Source organism: Coregonus lavaretus (genome assembly GCF_964263955.1).
Source record: "Coregonus lavaretus genome assembly, chromosome: 21".
NCBI classification, from domain to species: Eukaryota; Metazoa; Chordata; class Actinopteri; order Salmoniformes; family Salmonidae; genus Coregonus; species Coregonus lavaretus.
In genome coordinates this window covers 46,080,580-46,095,262 of record NC_140008.1, presented here as the reverse complement: position 1 = coordinate 46,095,262, position 14,683 = coordinate 46,080,580, and the positions used below count along the sequence as shown (strand labels likewise).

Sequence of the window (14,683 nt, the reverse complement as noted above, 5' to 3'; positions counted from 1 at the left end):
AAGAACAGATGAAAAGGTTACACTTAAAAATCTGCTTCCTACTGCTTAGAGAAAGGCACGATCTGTTTCTGTAACTTTTAATCTTAGCTTCTTAACCAGCTCATCTATATGTTTTTAAACGTCAAATCCATATAAATCCAAATGTAGTTTTGACACAGCCAGATCAACAGTCGGGGCAATAGCATAAATAATAGTATAATCCGTATATAAATAAAGTTAACCATTTTTAACAGATTGACCAATGGTTTTTATTTAAATAGTGAAGAGAACAGGTCCCAAAATCGACCCCTGTGGTACACCTTTATATACTTCAAGAAATTCTGACTTCACGATGGCCTGAGTTCTGACACTAAGATAATCATGAAACCAAGAGCAGGCGTCAGAGCTCAGGCCTATCGAAGACAACTCATTCAAAAAAATAGCATGATCAACAGTATCAAAAGCTTTTGATAGTGTCACGTCTCCTCCCGTTGCTCCCATCCGGCTCTCTGATTCGCCGGTCTACTGAGCCACCGGTCTGAGCGCACCACCTCGGCAACACCGGAATGGAAACCCAACGCACCCTAATCACCTCCAGCGCACTTGCACCTCATCATCTCATCACCACCCCTATTTAGCCCTGGACTGTTCTGTATTGTGTTGTGTGGGATTGTTAAGCGTTGTGTCGTTTACTCTCTCTTTGTTATTCTCTTTCTCATTATTAAGTAAACATTGACCTTGTTAATTCCTGCGTCTGCGTCCTGCCTCTTCGTATATCAGTACTCATCACAGACAGGTCCACAAACAAATCATCACATATCATTTTAGATCATTAACAACTAAAATGGTTGTAATAGTGCTATGCCTAGGCCTAAACCCTGATTGATTCAAAATATATTTCTCAGATAAAAAAGAGCAGTTGTACATTACCAAGGATTCGAGAATCTTAGCTAGACAAGGAAGCCTTGAAATGGGGCGATAATTATTAAGATCACTACTAACCCAATCCTTATGGAGTGGCAGTACAAGAGCTGATTTCCATATTTTGGAATATTTCCTGATAACAATGTTAAATAAAAAATGTGGGTTATTGAGCCAACAATGATGGGTGCTGCACACTTAAGCAGACCAGGATCCAATTTGTCGGCACCTGTGGATTTCTTGCTGTCTATTGCTAGCAAAGAATCCAGGACTTATTTGTCTGTAAATAGCCTAAAAGAAAAGCTTTGACTATCATTTCTCTGATCATTCAGCAAGTTTCCCCTTTCAGTTTCCAGCCCAATATCATTGTGAATAGGCTTAGAAGTTCTTTGAAACAGATAGCCCGCTGAAATAAAATGGTGATTAAATGCATCAATGATGGAATGTTTGTCTGAATTAATTTGTTGTGGCAGAGAGGAGGAAGTAGAACCCTTCAGGGATTCAAATTTTGCCGGACTCCCATTACAATCTGTACTGAACAAAAATATAAACACAACATGTAAGGTTTTGGTCCCATGTTTCATGAGCTGAAATAAAAGATCCCAGAAATGTTCCATATGCACAAAAAGCATATTTCTCAAAAATATTGTGCACAAATTTGTTTACATCCCTGTTAGTGAGCATTTCTCCATTGCCAAGGTAATCCATCCACCTGACAGGTGTGGCATATCAAGAAGTTGATTAAACAGCGTGATCATTACACCGGTGCACCTTGTGCAGGGGACAATAAAAGGACACTCTAAAATGTGTAGTTTTGTCACACAACACAATGCCACAAATGTCTCAAGTTTTGAAGGAGCGTGCAATTGGCATGCTGACTGCAGGATTGTCCACCAGAGCTGTTGCCAGAGAATTAAATGTTCATTTCTCTACCATAAGCCGCCTCCAATGTCATTTTAGAGAATTTGGCAGTGCGTCCAACCGGCCTCACAACTACATACCACATGTAACCACGCCAGCCCAGGACCTCCACATCCGGTAATAAAGCCCTTTTGTGGGGAAAAACTCATTCTGATTGACTGGGCTTGGCTCCCCAGTCATGTGAAATCCATAGATTTGGGCCTAATGAATTTATTCCAATTGTCCGATTTCCTTATATGAACTGTAACTCAGTAAAATCGTTGAAATTGTTGCATGTTGCCTTTATATTTTTGTTCAGTTTAAAAGAGCAGTTACATAATAAGCAGATTTAGCCTTTCTGATTTGTTTTACACAAGGATTCCTCACTTGCTTAAAAGCTTGCCAGTCCGGTGTCCCTGGCCTTGACCCAAGCATCATCTCTTTTATGAATTACTTCTGATAATTCCAGAGTGTACCAGGAGTCTACCTTTAACCCTTCATTTTGTGAAGGGAGCATGAATATCCCAAATACTATTGAAGATATCTGCAAAGAGGCTGAAACCTAAATCAGGTTCAGGGATAGCTGAAATACAATCAAGGTCACTAAAATAAAGATCATGTAAAATAAGCCTGTTCAATTAAGTTTTTTAAAGTCCCTCTTTGTAATGACATGAGGCTTAGATTTTTGTATTCTCATATCTCTAGCACAAAAAAACTGGGCGAGGACACCTGTAGACACATATTTCTCTGGTGGATGCTAGTGGATGTTGATTTCTTGTCACGTTCAAGACCAAGGCCTAACAACTGATTTGTATAGACAGCTCATCCTGTCCATTAGATAACTTGAAACTCAGAAAGTCAAAAGTCATACCAGACATAAAGGTTGCACCTTTCAGCCCCTCCACCCTCCCAGACTGCTGGGCATGTCTGCTCCTTTCAGCCCCTCCACCCTCCCAGACTACTGGGCATGTCTGCTCCTTTCAGCCCCTCCACCCTCCCAGACTACTGGGCATGTCTGCACCTTTCAGCCCCTCCACCCTCCCAGACTACTGGGCATGTCTGCTCCTTTCAGCCCCTCCACCCTCCCAGACTACTGGGCATGTCTTCTCCTTTTAGCCCCTCCACCCTCCCAGACTACTGGGCATGTCTGCTCCTTTCAGCTCCTCCACCCTCCCAGACTACTGGGCATGTCTGTACCTTTCAGCCCCTCCACCCTCCCAGACTGCTGGGCATGTCTGCTACTTTCAGCCCCTCCACCCTCCCAGAATACTGGGCATGTCTGCTCCTTTCAGCCCCTCCACCCTCCCAGACTACTGCCCATGTCTGCTCTGTGTGCCCCTCTGTGCCTCTAGGAGGGTAGTGGTAGCCCCAAATGATTATTTTCAAAGCGTATTCCTCCTCTAGTGTAGTTATGATAGACTTTTATCCCTGGACATGAAGGGTGGTTTCTGGATTGTCGGAGGAGAGATACTGACAGAGAAACAAAATAATAGAGGATAATTGAGGTCTATTAGCTAAACCTAGTGTTTACAGTCAAATGGTGTGTTACACACACGCACGCACACTGGATGGATGCCTTCAACTACTCTGACTTTTACGTTCCCTCTCTCAATTCAGTCTTTCTACCTCTCGCAATAAGGTATGCATAGAGCGTACCGTACTATACGTTGTCTGAAATTGACATGAAAGTCAATGTAATTAAAGACATACTCCGGAACTTTGGCGACTAGTAAGTATTTTTTCAACCTCCCACTTTAGGCTGGATGTGTCCATGTGTAGTTCGTACATGCATAATCTATGAGCAGAATTACTGTCTTACCTCGATTAGCCACGAAATCCATAGTTTGAAAGTGACTGTTTACTGGAAGCTTTGCAGCGCCATTTTCCCTACATTTTCCCCCACTTGGGCCAGCCCCCTAGCAATTAGAGTTCCAGCCAATGAGGTTCAGCCCCTCGGCATTTGAGTGACTGCTAGCAAGATGCACACACAGCAGAGCAAGAGAGAGCAATGACAGGGTGTACATCCACTATATCTGCACATATGTAACGTGGTATGCAATTCTCGGGGACCACTTTTGGCTCGTGAGCACTACTTTCAGAACTATTGGCGAAAAAGTATACAAAAGTACCAGAGAATCTCTTTGATAACAAACCAAGCACTCACTGTCTCTCCTTTCTTCTTTCTCTGTCCCCTTATTGTCCCTCGCTTACTACCCCTCTCCATTCCTCCTTCCCCTGTCCCTCCATCAGAAGCATCATGAGTGTGTGACCAGTTCGGAGTTCCTGATGTCTCTGAGGTCAGGGAAGCAGGGGGACTGCCCCCCTCCCCAACGAGCCACAGGATTCACTGCCGCCTGCGTGGAGAGCTGCTCCAATGACAAACACTGCTCCGCCTCCACGAAGTGCTGCTCCAATGGCTGCGGACACACCTGCCAGGCTCCAGCCAATCTCTATAAAGGTGCGTCTTACTATAGGTCTGTGTTAAGACAAAAATACATGCATCTGACTGAACCATGTGCTGTGTGTCAGTAGCAGTAACTAGCCTTTGTTCTTCATCACCTCTATGACAAGTAAAAGCAAAAAGGTGTATACCTACCTGTGCTTTTACTCAGTGTTCTCCTCACCTGTCCCAGGTGTACCTCTGAAGCCCAGGAAGGACATGTCGTTCCTGGAGGACCAGCCGGGTCAGCTGGAGGTCAGATGGATGTCAAGGTTCAACGTGACCATTGAGCCGGTCCTCTACATCCTGCAACGCAGGTGGAACCACGGGATACACCCCAATGAGGATGACGCTTCGCCCTGGCACACCGTCTTCATGGTAACCAGCCCGACCTCCCACTCCGACCTTTAATTAGCTTTTTAACTCAAAGTGCATGAAGTGAGGCCCAAACTGGATCCTCCAAAGATATTCAGACACTTGTGGAACTGTTTATGTCTCTTTATTACTGAAAACCAACAAATTTTAGCACTAAAGCCTTCATCAAGGTGCTAGTCAACAACACAGTCCACTCCAAGCTCATCACCAAGCTCAGGACCCTTAAACTGAACACCTCCCTCTACAACTGGATCCTGGACTTCCTGACAGCGATGAGGTAGCCTATAGGGACAAAGTCATAGACCTGGCAATGTGGTACCAGGACAACAACATCTCCCTCAATGTCAGCAAGACAAAAGAGCTGATCGTGGACTACAGGAAACGGAGGGGCGAGCACACCCCCATCCACATTGATGGCGCTATGGTGGAGCGGGTCGAGAGCTTCAAGTTCCTCTGTGTCCACATCACTAAATAATTAACATGATCCACACACACCCACACAGTTGTGAAGAGGGCACGTCAGCGCTTCTTCCCCCTCATTAGGCTGAAAAGATTTGGATTGGTCCCTCAGATTCTCAAAAAGTTATGCAGCTGCAAAATTGAGAGCATATTGATCGGCTGCATCTCCGCTTGGTATGGCAACTACAAGGAACCCAACCACAAGGCGCTACAGAGTGTGGTCAGTACAGCTTAGTACATCACTGGGGCAGAGTTCCCTGCCATCAGAACCTATAAAGGAGGCGGTGTCAGAGGAAGGCCCCCCAAAAAATCAGACTCAAACCACCCAAGCCCTTGACTGTTCTCTCTGCTACCGCACGGCAAGCGGTACCAGTGCACCAAATCTGGAACCAACAGGACCCTAAACAGCTTCTACCCCCAAGACATTAGACTGATAAACAAGACTGCTAAATAGCTAATCAAATGTCTACCCGGACTACCTGCATTGACCCTTTTTTGCACTAACTCTCTTGCACTGACTCTATGTACACACACTGGACCTTCCTAGTCAAGGTGCAATGATTGGGCTAGTGAGGAAAGGTTCTGTGAGGGACTACTGGACCACTGACCCCATGCTGCAGACCCCTTTTCTCTCAACCCTTTTCTCCCAGGACCGCTTCCTTGTCTTGCTGAGAGCGCTCCACTTTGTGAACAACGGTACTGCCAACCTCGCTGACCCCCTTCACAAAATTAGGAATGTCCTGGGCAGCTTTGACCAGGGCATTTAGAAGAGTGTTTGTGCCTCACAAGGACTTGTGCATTGGTGAGTCTCTCATGGTTTGGAAAAGGAGGCTTGCATTCCGCCAATTCATCCCATCAAAGCGCCACAGATTTGGAGTCAAGTTTTTACTTTTGTGTGACTGTCTGACAGGATATGTACAGGACTTGATCATCTACACCAGTGCCACCACAGATACAGTATAAGGCATGTTGAGGGTCTTGGCATATCTGGATCAGTGGTGATCACCATGCTGCAGCCTTACCACGGAAAGGGGCACAATGTATTTGTGGACAACTGGTACAGTAGCCCTAACCTTTTCCAGTACGGTTTGAGGGAGAACACAGGAGCCTGTGGCACAGTAAGATCCCACAGTAAGGGGTGCCAATATTCAAAAAGAAAATGAGCAATGGGGAGGTGGAATTCCAAACCAACAGGGCAGTGAATTGGCACGACAAACACAATGCCCATGTTCTGTCCACTTTGCACACATCCAAAATGTCGGACACAGGAAAACTGGACTATGTCACCGAAGAGAGGAAAATGAAGCCAGACTGTGTCTTGTAGTACAACAAGAAGATGGGAGCAGTTGACAAAGTGGACAGCAGGACAGTTTTGTTGAGTGTGCCAAATAGTCCCTCAAATGGTACAAGAAGCAATTTTTCCCACCTAATAGACATAGCTCTCCTCAACGGCCACATTGTCCACCGGCAGGTCACAAGACAGGTGATCTCGTACCAGCAGTACAGGATAAACCTGATGTGGCGGCTCCTTGAGGACCACCGCACTCCTCATTGTCCATCCACTGGGGGCCGACCTGCATCTGACAATCCTCTACGCCTCATTAGACACCACTTCAGACCACCCTGCAAGGGAAAAGCACAATGAGGTATTGCAAGGTTTGTCTATCATCAACCAGCGACCAAAACAAAGGAAGATGACCAAGTGCATGTGCGAGCCTTGTAACACAGCCTTGTGTGCAGTCCCTTGCTGTGGCGAGTACCATACCCTCATGCACTACTGAGTGGAAAATAGGCCTATAGTGGCTGACAGGAATAGCTTATTGACCTATGACCTGTCTATTGACCTATGACCAATGACTGATAAGAGTAGAATCTGAGGGGGATAGTTGTTGCTTTATGCTGATATTCTTTTACATGTAATATTGTAAAATGTATTGAAATATATGACTTGAGGTGTTTGATGCATGGTGGGTGAGGGGGGATTGGGGAAATATGTTTTTAAAAAGATAGAATTCTAAGATGTGTTTGTTTACCTGAAATGAAATACTTTGTTTGACTCCTGGGCTCCATTCCAGAAATAAAACAGAAGAAAAGTATGTAATCAACATTTGTTATTCCTTGATTTGTAATCAATTTCAATCAAACTTTTCAAAAACATATTTTCCCTAGCCAACAACCTTTAGCCAAACCTGTTTCATAAACTGGCTGCTACTGCAGATATATTTTTCCTAGGAATATGTAGTTAGTAATACTTGAAGTTCATACAAATGTAACCATGTTTTGGAAGGAGAGCAATAACTGGTCCATGTAACATTCAGCCCTAGATGACGCCAAAGCATAAACCTAGATAATCCTGTCTAGCTCCATAGTTTATGATAACCCATTATCTCTACAACCTCGCCTCACTCATGCCACGGTCTCTGCATACAATATAGCTGATTACATGCACACACCATTCAATCTGATCACCCGCAAAACTACCTCACTTTGTTGCTTACATTTTTGACCAAATACAATGCTATTTTTCAGAGAACAAGTTAACTACTGACTTTCAGCATGAATATAGACAAGGGCACTCACAAGGGCACTCACTTGCTATGGCTTTACATCACATGCCATCACATGGTTGGAGGGTTATTAAGCCAATAGAACCCAGAGACTGTTCTTCAATGGAAGCTTCTCTAACATCAGATTTGTACAGTGCGGTGTCCCTCAGGGCAGTTGTTACTTTCTCAATTTTTACAAATTATTTGCCACTCATGGCAAATAATGTGCTGCGAGCTGCCCAGTGACACAAGACTTCCAGACGAGCTAAACCACTTCTATGCTCGCTTCGAGGCAAGCAACACTGAAGCATGCATGAGAGCACCAGCTGTTCCGGATGACTATGTGATCACGCTCTCCGTAGCCAATGTGAGTAAGACTTTTCAGCAGGTCAACATTCACAAGGCCGCAGGGCCAGACGGATTACCAGGACGTGTACTATGAGCATGTGCTGACCAACTGGCAAGTGTCTTCACTGACATTTTCAACATGTTCCTGACCGAGTCTGTAAAACCAACATGTTTCAAGCAGACCACCATAGTCCCTTTGCCCAAGGACACTAAGATAACCTGCCTAAATGACTACCGAAACGTAGCACTGACGTCTGTAGCCATGAAGTGCTTTGAAAGGCTGGTCATGGCTCACATCAACACCATTATCCCAGAAACCCTAGACCCACTCCAATTTGCATACCGCCCCAACAGATCCACAGGTGATGCAATCTCTATTGCACTCCACACTGCCCTTTCCCACCTGGACAAGAGGTACACCTACGTGAGAATGATATTAATTGACTACAGCTCAGCATTCAACACCATAGTGCCCTCAAAGATCATCACTAAGCTAAGGATCCTGGGACTAAACACCTCCCTCTGCAACTGGATCCTGGACTTCCTGACGGGCCGCCCCCAGGTGGTAAGTGTACGTAACAACACATCTGCCACGCTGATCCTCAACACGGGGGCCCCTCAGGGGTGCGTGCTCAGTCCCCTCTTGTACTCCCTGTTCACCCATGACTGCATGGCCAGGCACGATTCCAAAACCATCATTGAGTTTGCCGACGACACAACAGTGGTAAGCCTGATCACCGACAACGATGAGACAGCCTATAGGGAGGAGGTCAGAGCCCTGGCCGTGTGGTGCCAGGATAACAACCTCTCCCTCAACGTGACCAAGACAAAGGAGATGATTGTGGACTACAGGAAAAAAAGGAGGACTGAGCACGCCCCCATTCTCATCGATGGGACTGTAGTGGAACAGGTTGAGAGCTTCAAGTTCCTTGGTGTCCACATCACCAACAAACTATCATGGTCCAAACATACCAAGACAGTCGTGAAGAGGGCACGACAAAGCCTACTCCCCCTCAGGAGACTGAAAAGATTTGGCATGGGTCCTCAGATCCTCAAAAAAATTATACAGCTGCACCATCGAGAGCATCCTGACTGGTTGCATCACCGCCTGGTATGGCAACTGCTCGGCCTCCGACCACAAGGCACTACAGAGGGTAGTGCGTACGGCCCAGTACATCACTGGGGCCAAGCTTCCTGCCATCCAGGACCTCTATACCAGGCGGTGTCAGAGGAAGGCCCTCAAAATTGTCAAAGACTCCAGCCACCCTAGTCATAGACTGTTCTCTCTGCTACCGCACGGCAAGGGGTACCGGAGTCCGAAGTCTAGGTCCAAAAGACTTCTCAACAGCTTCTACCCCCAAGCCATAAGACTCCTGAACAGCTAATCATGGCTACCAGGACTATTTGCACTGCCCCCCCACCCCCACCCCCACCTCATATTTTTATGCTGCTGCTACTCTGATAATTATTTATTTACATGTACATATTACCTCAACTACCTCAACTAGCCGGTGCCCCTGCACATTGACTCTGCACCGGCACCCCCCTGTATATATAGCCTCCCTACTGTTATTTTATTTTACTTCTGCTCTTTTTTTCTCAACATTTTTTTGTTGTTGTTTTATTTTACTTTTTTATAAAAAAATGAATGCATTGTTGGATAAGGGCTGTAAGCAAGCATTTCACTGTAATGTCTACACCTGTTGTATTCGGCGCATGTGGCCAATACAATTTGATTTGATTTGATTTAGTCTTACACAAAGCTAGAATGACTTTGTATGCAGTTGATTCCACACTCTACATGTCAGCACCCAAAGCCAGTGAGCTCACTGAAATTCTAATCAGAATGGGTGATTAATAATAAACTGGTCTTAAACACATCGGCTTCGGCTAATGGGGATCCCAATAAAATCAAAAAATCTACATGACTTGATCCACCCTGCTCTGACTCCCCTCCAACCAGGCTAAAACCTATCCAAGCCATAATACTCACCGCATTTGATGATTGCGAAATATCTTCCTCGCTTGGCAACGAGGCAGGTATCTGGCTGTCTGTAGTCTACATGTCCAGTGGTGATAATACAGTTGAAGTCGGAAGTTTACATACACCTTAGCCAAATACATTTAAACTCAGTTTTTCACAATTCCTGACATATAATCCTAGTAAAGATTCCCTGTCTTAGGTCAGTTAGGATCACCACTTTATTTTAAGAATGTGAAATGTCAGAATAATATTAGAGAGAATCATTTATTTATTAATATTCCCAGTGGGTCAGAAGTTTACATACACTCAATTAGTATTTGGTAGCATTGCCTTTAAATTGTTTAACTTGGGTCAAACGTTTCGGGTAGCCTTCCACAAGCTTCCCACAATAAGTTGGGTGCATTTTGGCCCATTCCTCCTGACAGAGCTGGTGTAACTGAGTCAGGTTTGTAGGCCTCCTTGCTCGAACACGCTTTTTCAGTTATGCCCACACATTTTCTATAGGATTGAGGTCAGGGCTTTGTGATGGGCACTCCAATACCGTGACTTTGTTATCCTTAAGCAATTTTGCCACAACTTTGGAAGTGTGCTCATTGTCCATTTGGAAGACCCATTTGCGACCAAGCTTTAACTTCCTGACTGATGTCTTGAGATGTTGCTTCAATATATCCACATAATTTTCCTTCCTCATGATGCAATCTATTTTGTGAAGTGCACCAGTCCCTCCTGCAGCAAAGCACCCCCACAGAAATGCTGCCACCCCCGTGCTTCACGGTTGGGATGCGGTTCTTCGGCTTCCAAGCGACCCCCTTTTTCCTCCAAACATAACGATGGTCATTATGGCCAAGCAGTTCTATTTTTGTTTCATCAGACCAGAGGACATTTCTCCAAAAAGTACGATCTTTGTCCCCATGTGCAGTTGCAAACCGTATTCTGGCTTTTTTATGGAGGTTTTGGAGCAGTGGCTTCTTCCTTGCTGAGCGGCCTTTCAGGTTGTGTCGATATAGGACTCGTTTTTACTGTGGATATACAGTGGGGGAAGAAAGTATTTAGTCAGCCACCAATTGTGCAAGTTTTCCCACTTAAAAAGATGAGAGATGCCTGTAATTTTCATCATAGGTACACGTCAACTATGACAGACAAAATGAGAAGAAAAAATCCAGAAAATCACATTGTAGGATTTTTTATGAATTTATTTGCAAATTATGGTGGAAAATAAGTATTTGGTCAATAACAAAAGTTTCTCAATACTTTGTTATATACCCTTTGTTGGCAATGACACAGGTCAAACGTTTTCTGTAAGTCTTCATAAGGTTTTCACACACTGTTGCTGGTATTTTGGCCCATTCCTCCATGCAGATCTCCTCTAGAGCAGTGATGTTTTGGGGCTGTCGCTGGGCAACACGGACTTTCAACTCCCTCCAAAGATTTTCTATGGGGTTGAGATCTGGAGACTGGCTAGGCCACTCCAGGACCTTGAAATGCTTCTTGCGAAGCCACTCCTTCGTTGCCCGGGCAGTGTGTTTGGGATCATTGTCATGCTGAAAGACCCAGCCACGTTTCATCTTCAATGCCCTTGCTGATGGAAGGAGGTTTTCACTCAAAATCTCACGATACATGGCCCCATTCATTCTTTCCTTTACACAGATCAGTCGTCCTGGTCCCTTTGCAGAAAAACAGCCCCAAAGCATGATGTTTCCACCCCCATGCTTCACAGTAGGTACGGTGTTCTTTGGATGCAACTCAGCATTCTTTGTCCTCCAAACACGACGAGTTGAGTTTTTACTAAAAAGTTATTTTTTGGTTTCATCTGACCGTATGACATTCTCCCAATCCTCTTCTGGATCAACCAAATGCACTCTAGCAAACTTCAGACGGGCCTGGACATGTACTGGCTTAAGCAGGGGGACACGTCTGGCACTGCAGGATTTGAGTCCCTGGCGGCGTAGTGTTTTACTGATGGTAGGCTTTGTTACTTTGGTCCCAGCTCTCTGCAGGTCATTCACTAGGTCCCCCCGTGTGGTTCTGGGATTTTTGCTCACCGTTCTTGTGATCATTCTGACCCCACGGGGTGAGATCTTGTGTGGAGCCCCAGATCGAGGGAGATTATCAGTGGTCTTGTATGTCTTCCATTTCCTAATAATTGCTCCCACAGTTGATTTCTTCAAACCAAGCTGCTTACCTATTGCAGATTCAGTCTTCCCAGCCTGGTGCAGGTCTACAATTTTGTTTCTGGTGTCCTTTGACAGCTCTTTGGTCTTGGCCATAGTGGAGTTTGGAGTGTGACTGTTTGAGGTTGTGGACAGGTGTATTTTATACTGATAACCAGTTCAAACAGGTGCCATTAATACAGCTAACGAGTGGAGGACAGAGGAGCCTCTTAAAGAAGATGTTACAAGTCTGTGAGAGCCAGAAATCTTGCTTGTTTGTAGGTGACCAAATACTTATTTTCCACCATAATTTGCAAATAAATTCATAAAAACTCCTACAATGTGATTTTCTGGAATTTATTTTCTCATTTTGTCTGTCATAGTTGACGTGTACCTATGATGAAAATTACAGGCCTCTCTCATCTTTTTAAGCGGGAGAACTTGCACAATTGGTGGCTGACTAAATACTTTTTTTCCCCACTGTATATACTTTTGTACCTGTTTCCTCCAGCATCTTCACAAGGTCCTTTTCTGTTGTTCTTGGATTAATTTGCAAAGTACGTTCATCTCTAGGAGACAGAACGCGTCTCCTTCCTGAGCGGTATGATGGCTGCGTGGTCCCATGGTGTATATACTTGCATACTATTGTTTGTACAGATGAACGTGGTACCTTCAGGCATTTGGAAATTGCTCCCAAGGATGAACCAGACTTGTGGAGGTCTACAATTATTTTTCAGAGGTCTTGGCTGATTTCTTTAGATTTTCCCATGATGTCAAGCAAAGAGGCACTGAGTTTGAAGGTAGACCTTGAAATACATCCTAAGGTACACCTCCAATTGACTCAAATGATGTCAATTAGCCGATCAGAAGCTTCTAAAGCCAATACATAATTGTCAGGATTTTTCCAAGCTGTTTAAAGGCACAGTCAACTTAGTGTATGTAAACTTCTGACCCACTGGAATTGTGAGACAGTGAATTATAAGTGAAATAATCTGTCTGTAAACAATTGTTGGAAAAATTACTTTTGTCATGCACAAAGTAGAAGTCCTAACTGACTTGCCAAAACTATAGTTTGTTAACAATACATTTGTGGAGTGGCTGAAAAACAAGTTTTAATGACTCCAACTTAAGTTTATGTAAATTCCGACTTCAACTGTTGCTTCCGCTGTAGCCTATTTTTTCCAGGGGAGAATAAATTAAATGAATTCAAAAAATGAACAAAGAGTATTTACGATGCCAGCGTTTTCTTTAGCCATGGTCGGCATAAGTAATATGCTCATACCCCGCTCTCACTTTGTTCGTCACTATCAAATACACCGGACCTACACCTCAGGTTTCCCGCCCTGTCTCACATGCGCAGCCCCTCAGACAAGCTAATACCAAAGCCTCTTTCAGATAATAACACATGTAATATAGATGATAATAATAATTATATAATGATCAATAATACTATAGATACTTGCTGCGACTACTATAGGAAAAGAGGATAAGAGATTGAGTGGTAAAAATGACTTCATATGAAGCAGACAATGCAGTCTTAACCTTTTTACACGTGCCAATAAACTGGTGTGATCATTCTACAGTGGACGCTGCAGCGTACGCTCAAACCGGTGTGATTAGAATGCTTATTTAGAACGTCCAGATTCGATTGACGCAACAGTCAGCATTTGAGCTAGCCACACTGTTTTTTCACAAAAACATGTTGCACAAACACAGTCCTTACGAAGTTATTTTTGGATGCAATGTTCAGACATTCACAGAAGTAGTGACAGCATACAAAATCATCCAAACCGGAAAATGTAGGCCTGTAGTTCTACTGTATCCTACAGTAGAAACAACAACATGATATACAGAAAATAAGGCAGTTACTTTGATACACACATGTCCAAAGTTATTATTTGTAAGGAAAACAACAATGAAGGCAATGCGAGAGCCAGCCAGAAAATGTGCCAGTTCGTGCAAGACTGCGCAAATGTCTGCATACTTGATCTGCGTTTGAGCAAGGAGGATTGCATTTGAAAGGTTTGAACAGGGCCTTTATGAATCATAGTATCTGAGAAAGGAAACAAGAAAGGATGCATTTGAAATGTTTGAACTTGAACAGGGTCTATAAGGAGTGATAGTATCTGACCTCTGCCCCCTGTAGACGATGGCGGACCGAGTGGTGCTAAAGGACATCCTTCCCCACAGGTGGTACCAGTTTAGGGTGAGCGCCATCAACAGCCAGGGCACCCGCGGCTTCACCACCCCCAGCAAACACTTCTTCTCAAACAGAGGTAAGGGGACGGAGTATCTCTATCACTCATAGTACCTTTCAACAGACTCTTCCTGTCTACAATGTATCTCTTCACTAAGTTTTGTCAAGCCTAACCTCTACCTCCTTCTCATAAAGTATGAATGTTGCATCTCCACTATGACTGATTTCCGTGATTTATTGAAAGTGCTTATCCCAGTGAATTCTGTTACAACGTTCACACACGCACACACAAGCACGCACAAACACTGCAAACACACACAGTACTCAGTCTTTGTGTGATCTGGGCTGCGCTGCCTGTCAGATGTTCTACGTGTTTTGAAGCGT

The 14,683-nt window shown here is 44.4% G+C and overlaps 1 protein-coding gene across 1 annotated transcript in view; it reads left to right on the top strand.

Moving 5' to 3' along the window:
* anos1b (anosmin 1b) overlaps positions 1-14,683 on the top strand; it is a gene marked incomplete at both ends in the record, with an annotated part of 96,511 nt that overhangs the window by 68,162 nt on the left and 13,666 nt on the right. The window contains 3 exons of the mRNA XM_084186256.1: positions 4,051-4,258; positions 4,434-4,618; positions 14,249-14,378. Of these exons, the coding sequence (XP_084042382.1) occupies positions 4,051-4,258; positions 4,434-4,618; positions 14,249-14,378 (523 nt within the window). The remainder of the gene's footprint in view (positions 1-4,050; positions 4,259-4,433; positions 4,619-14,248; positions 14,379-14,683) is intronic.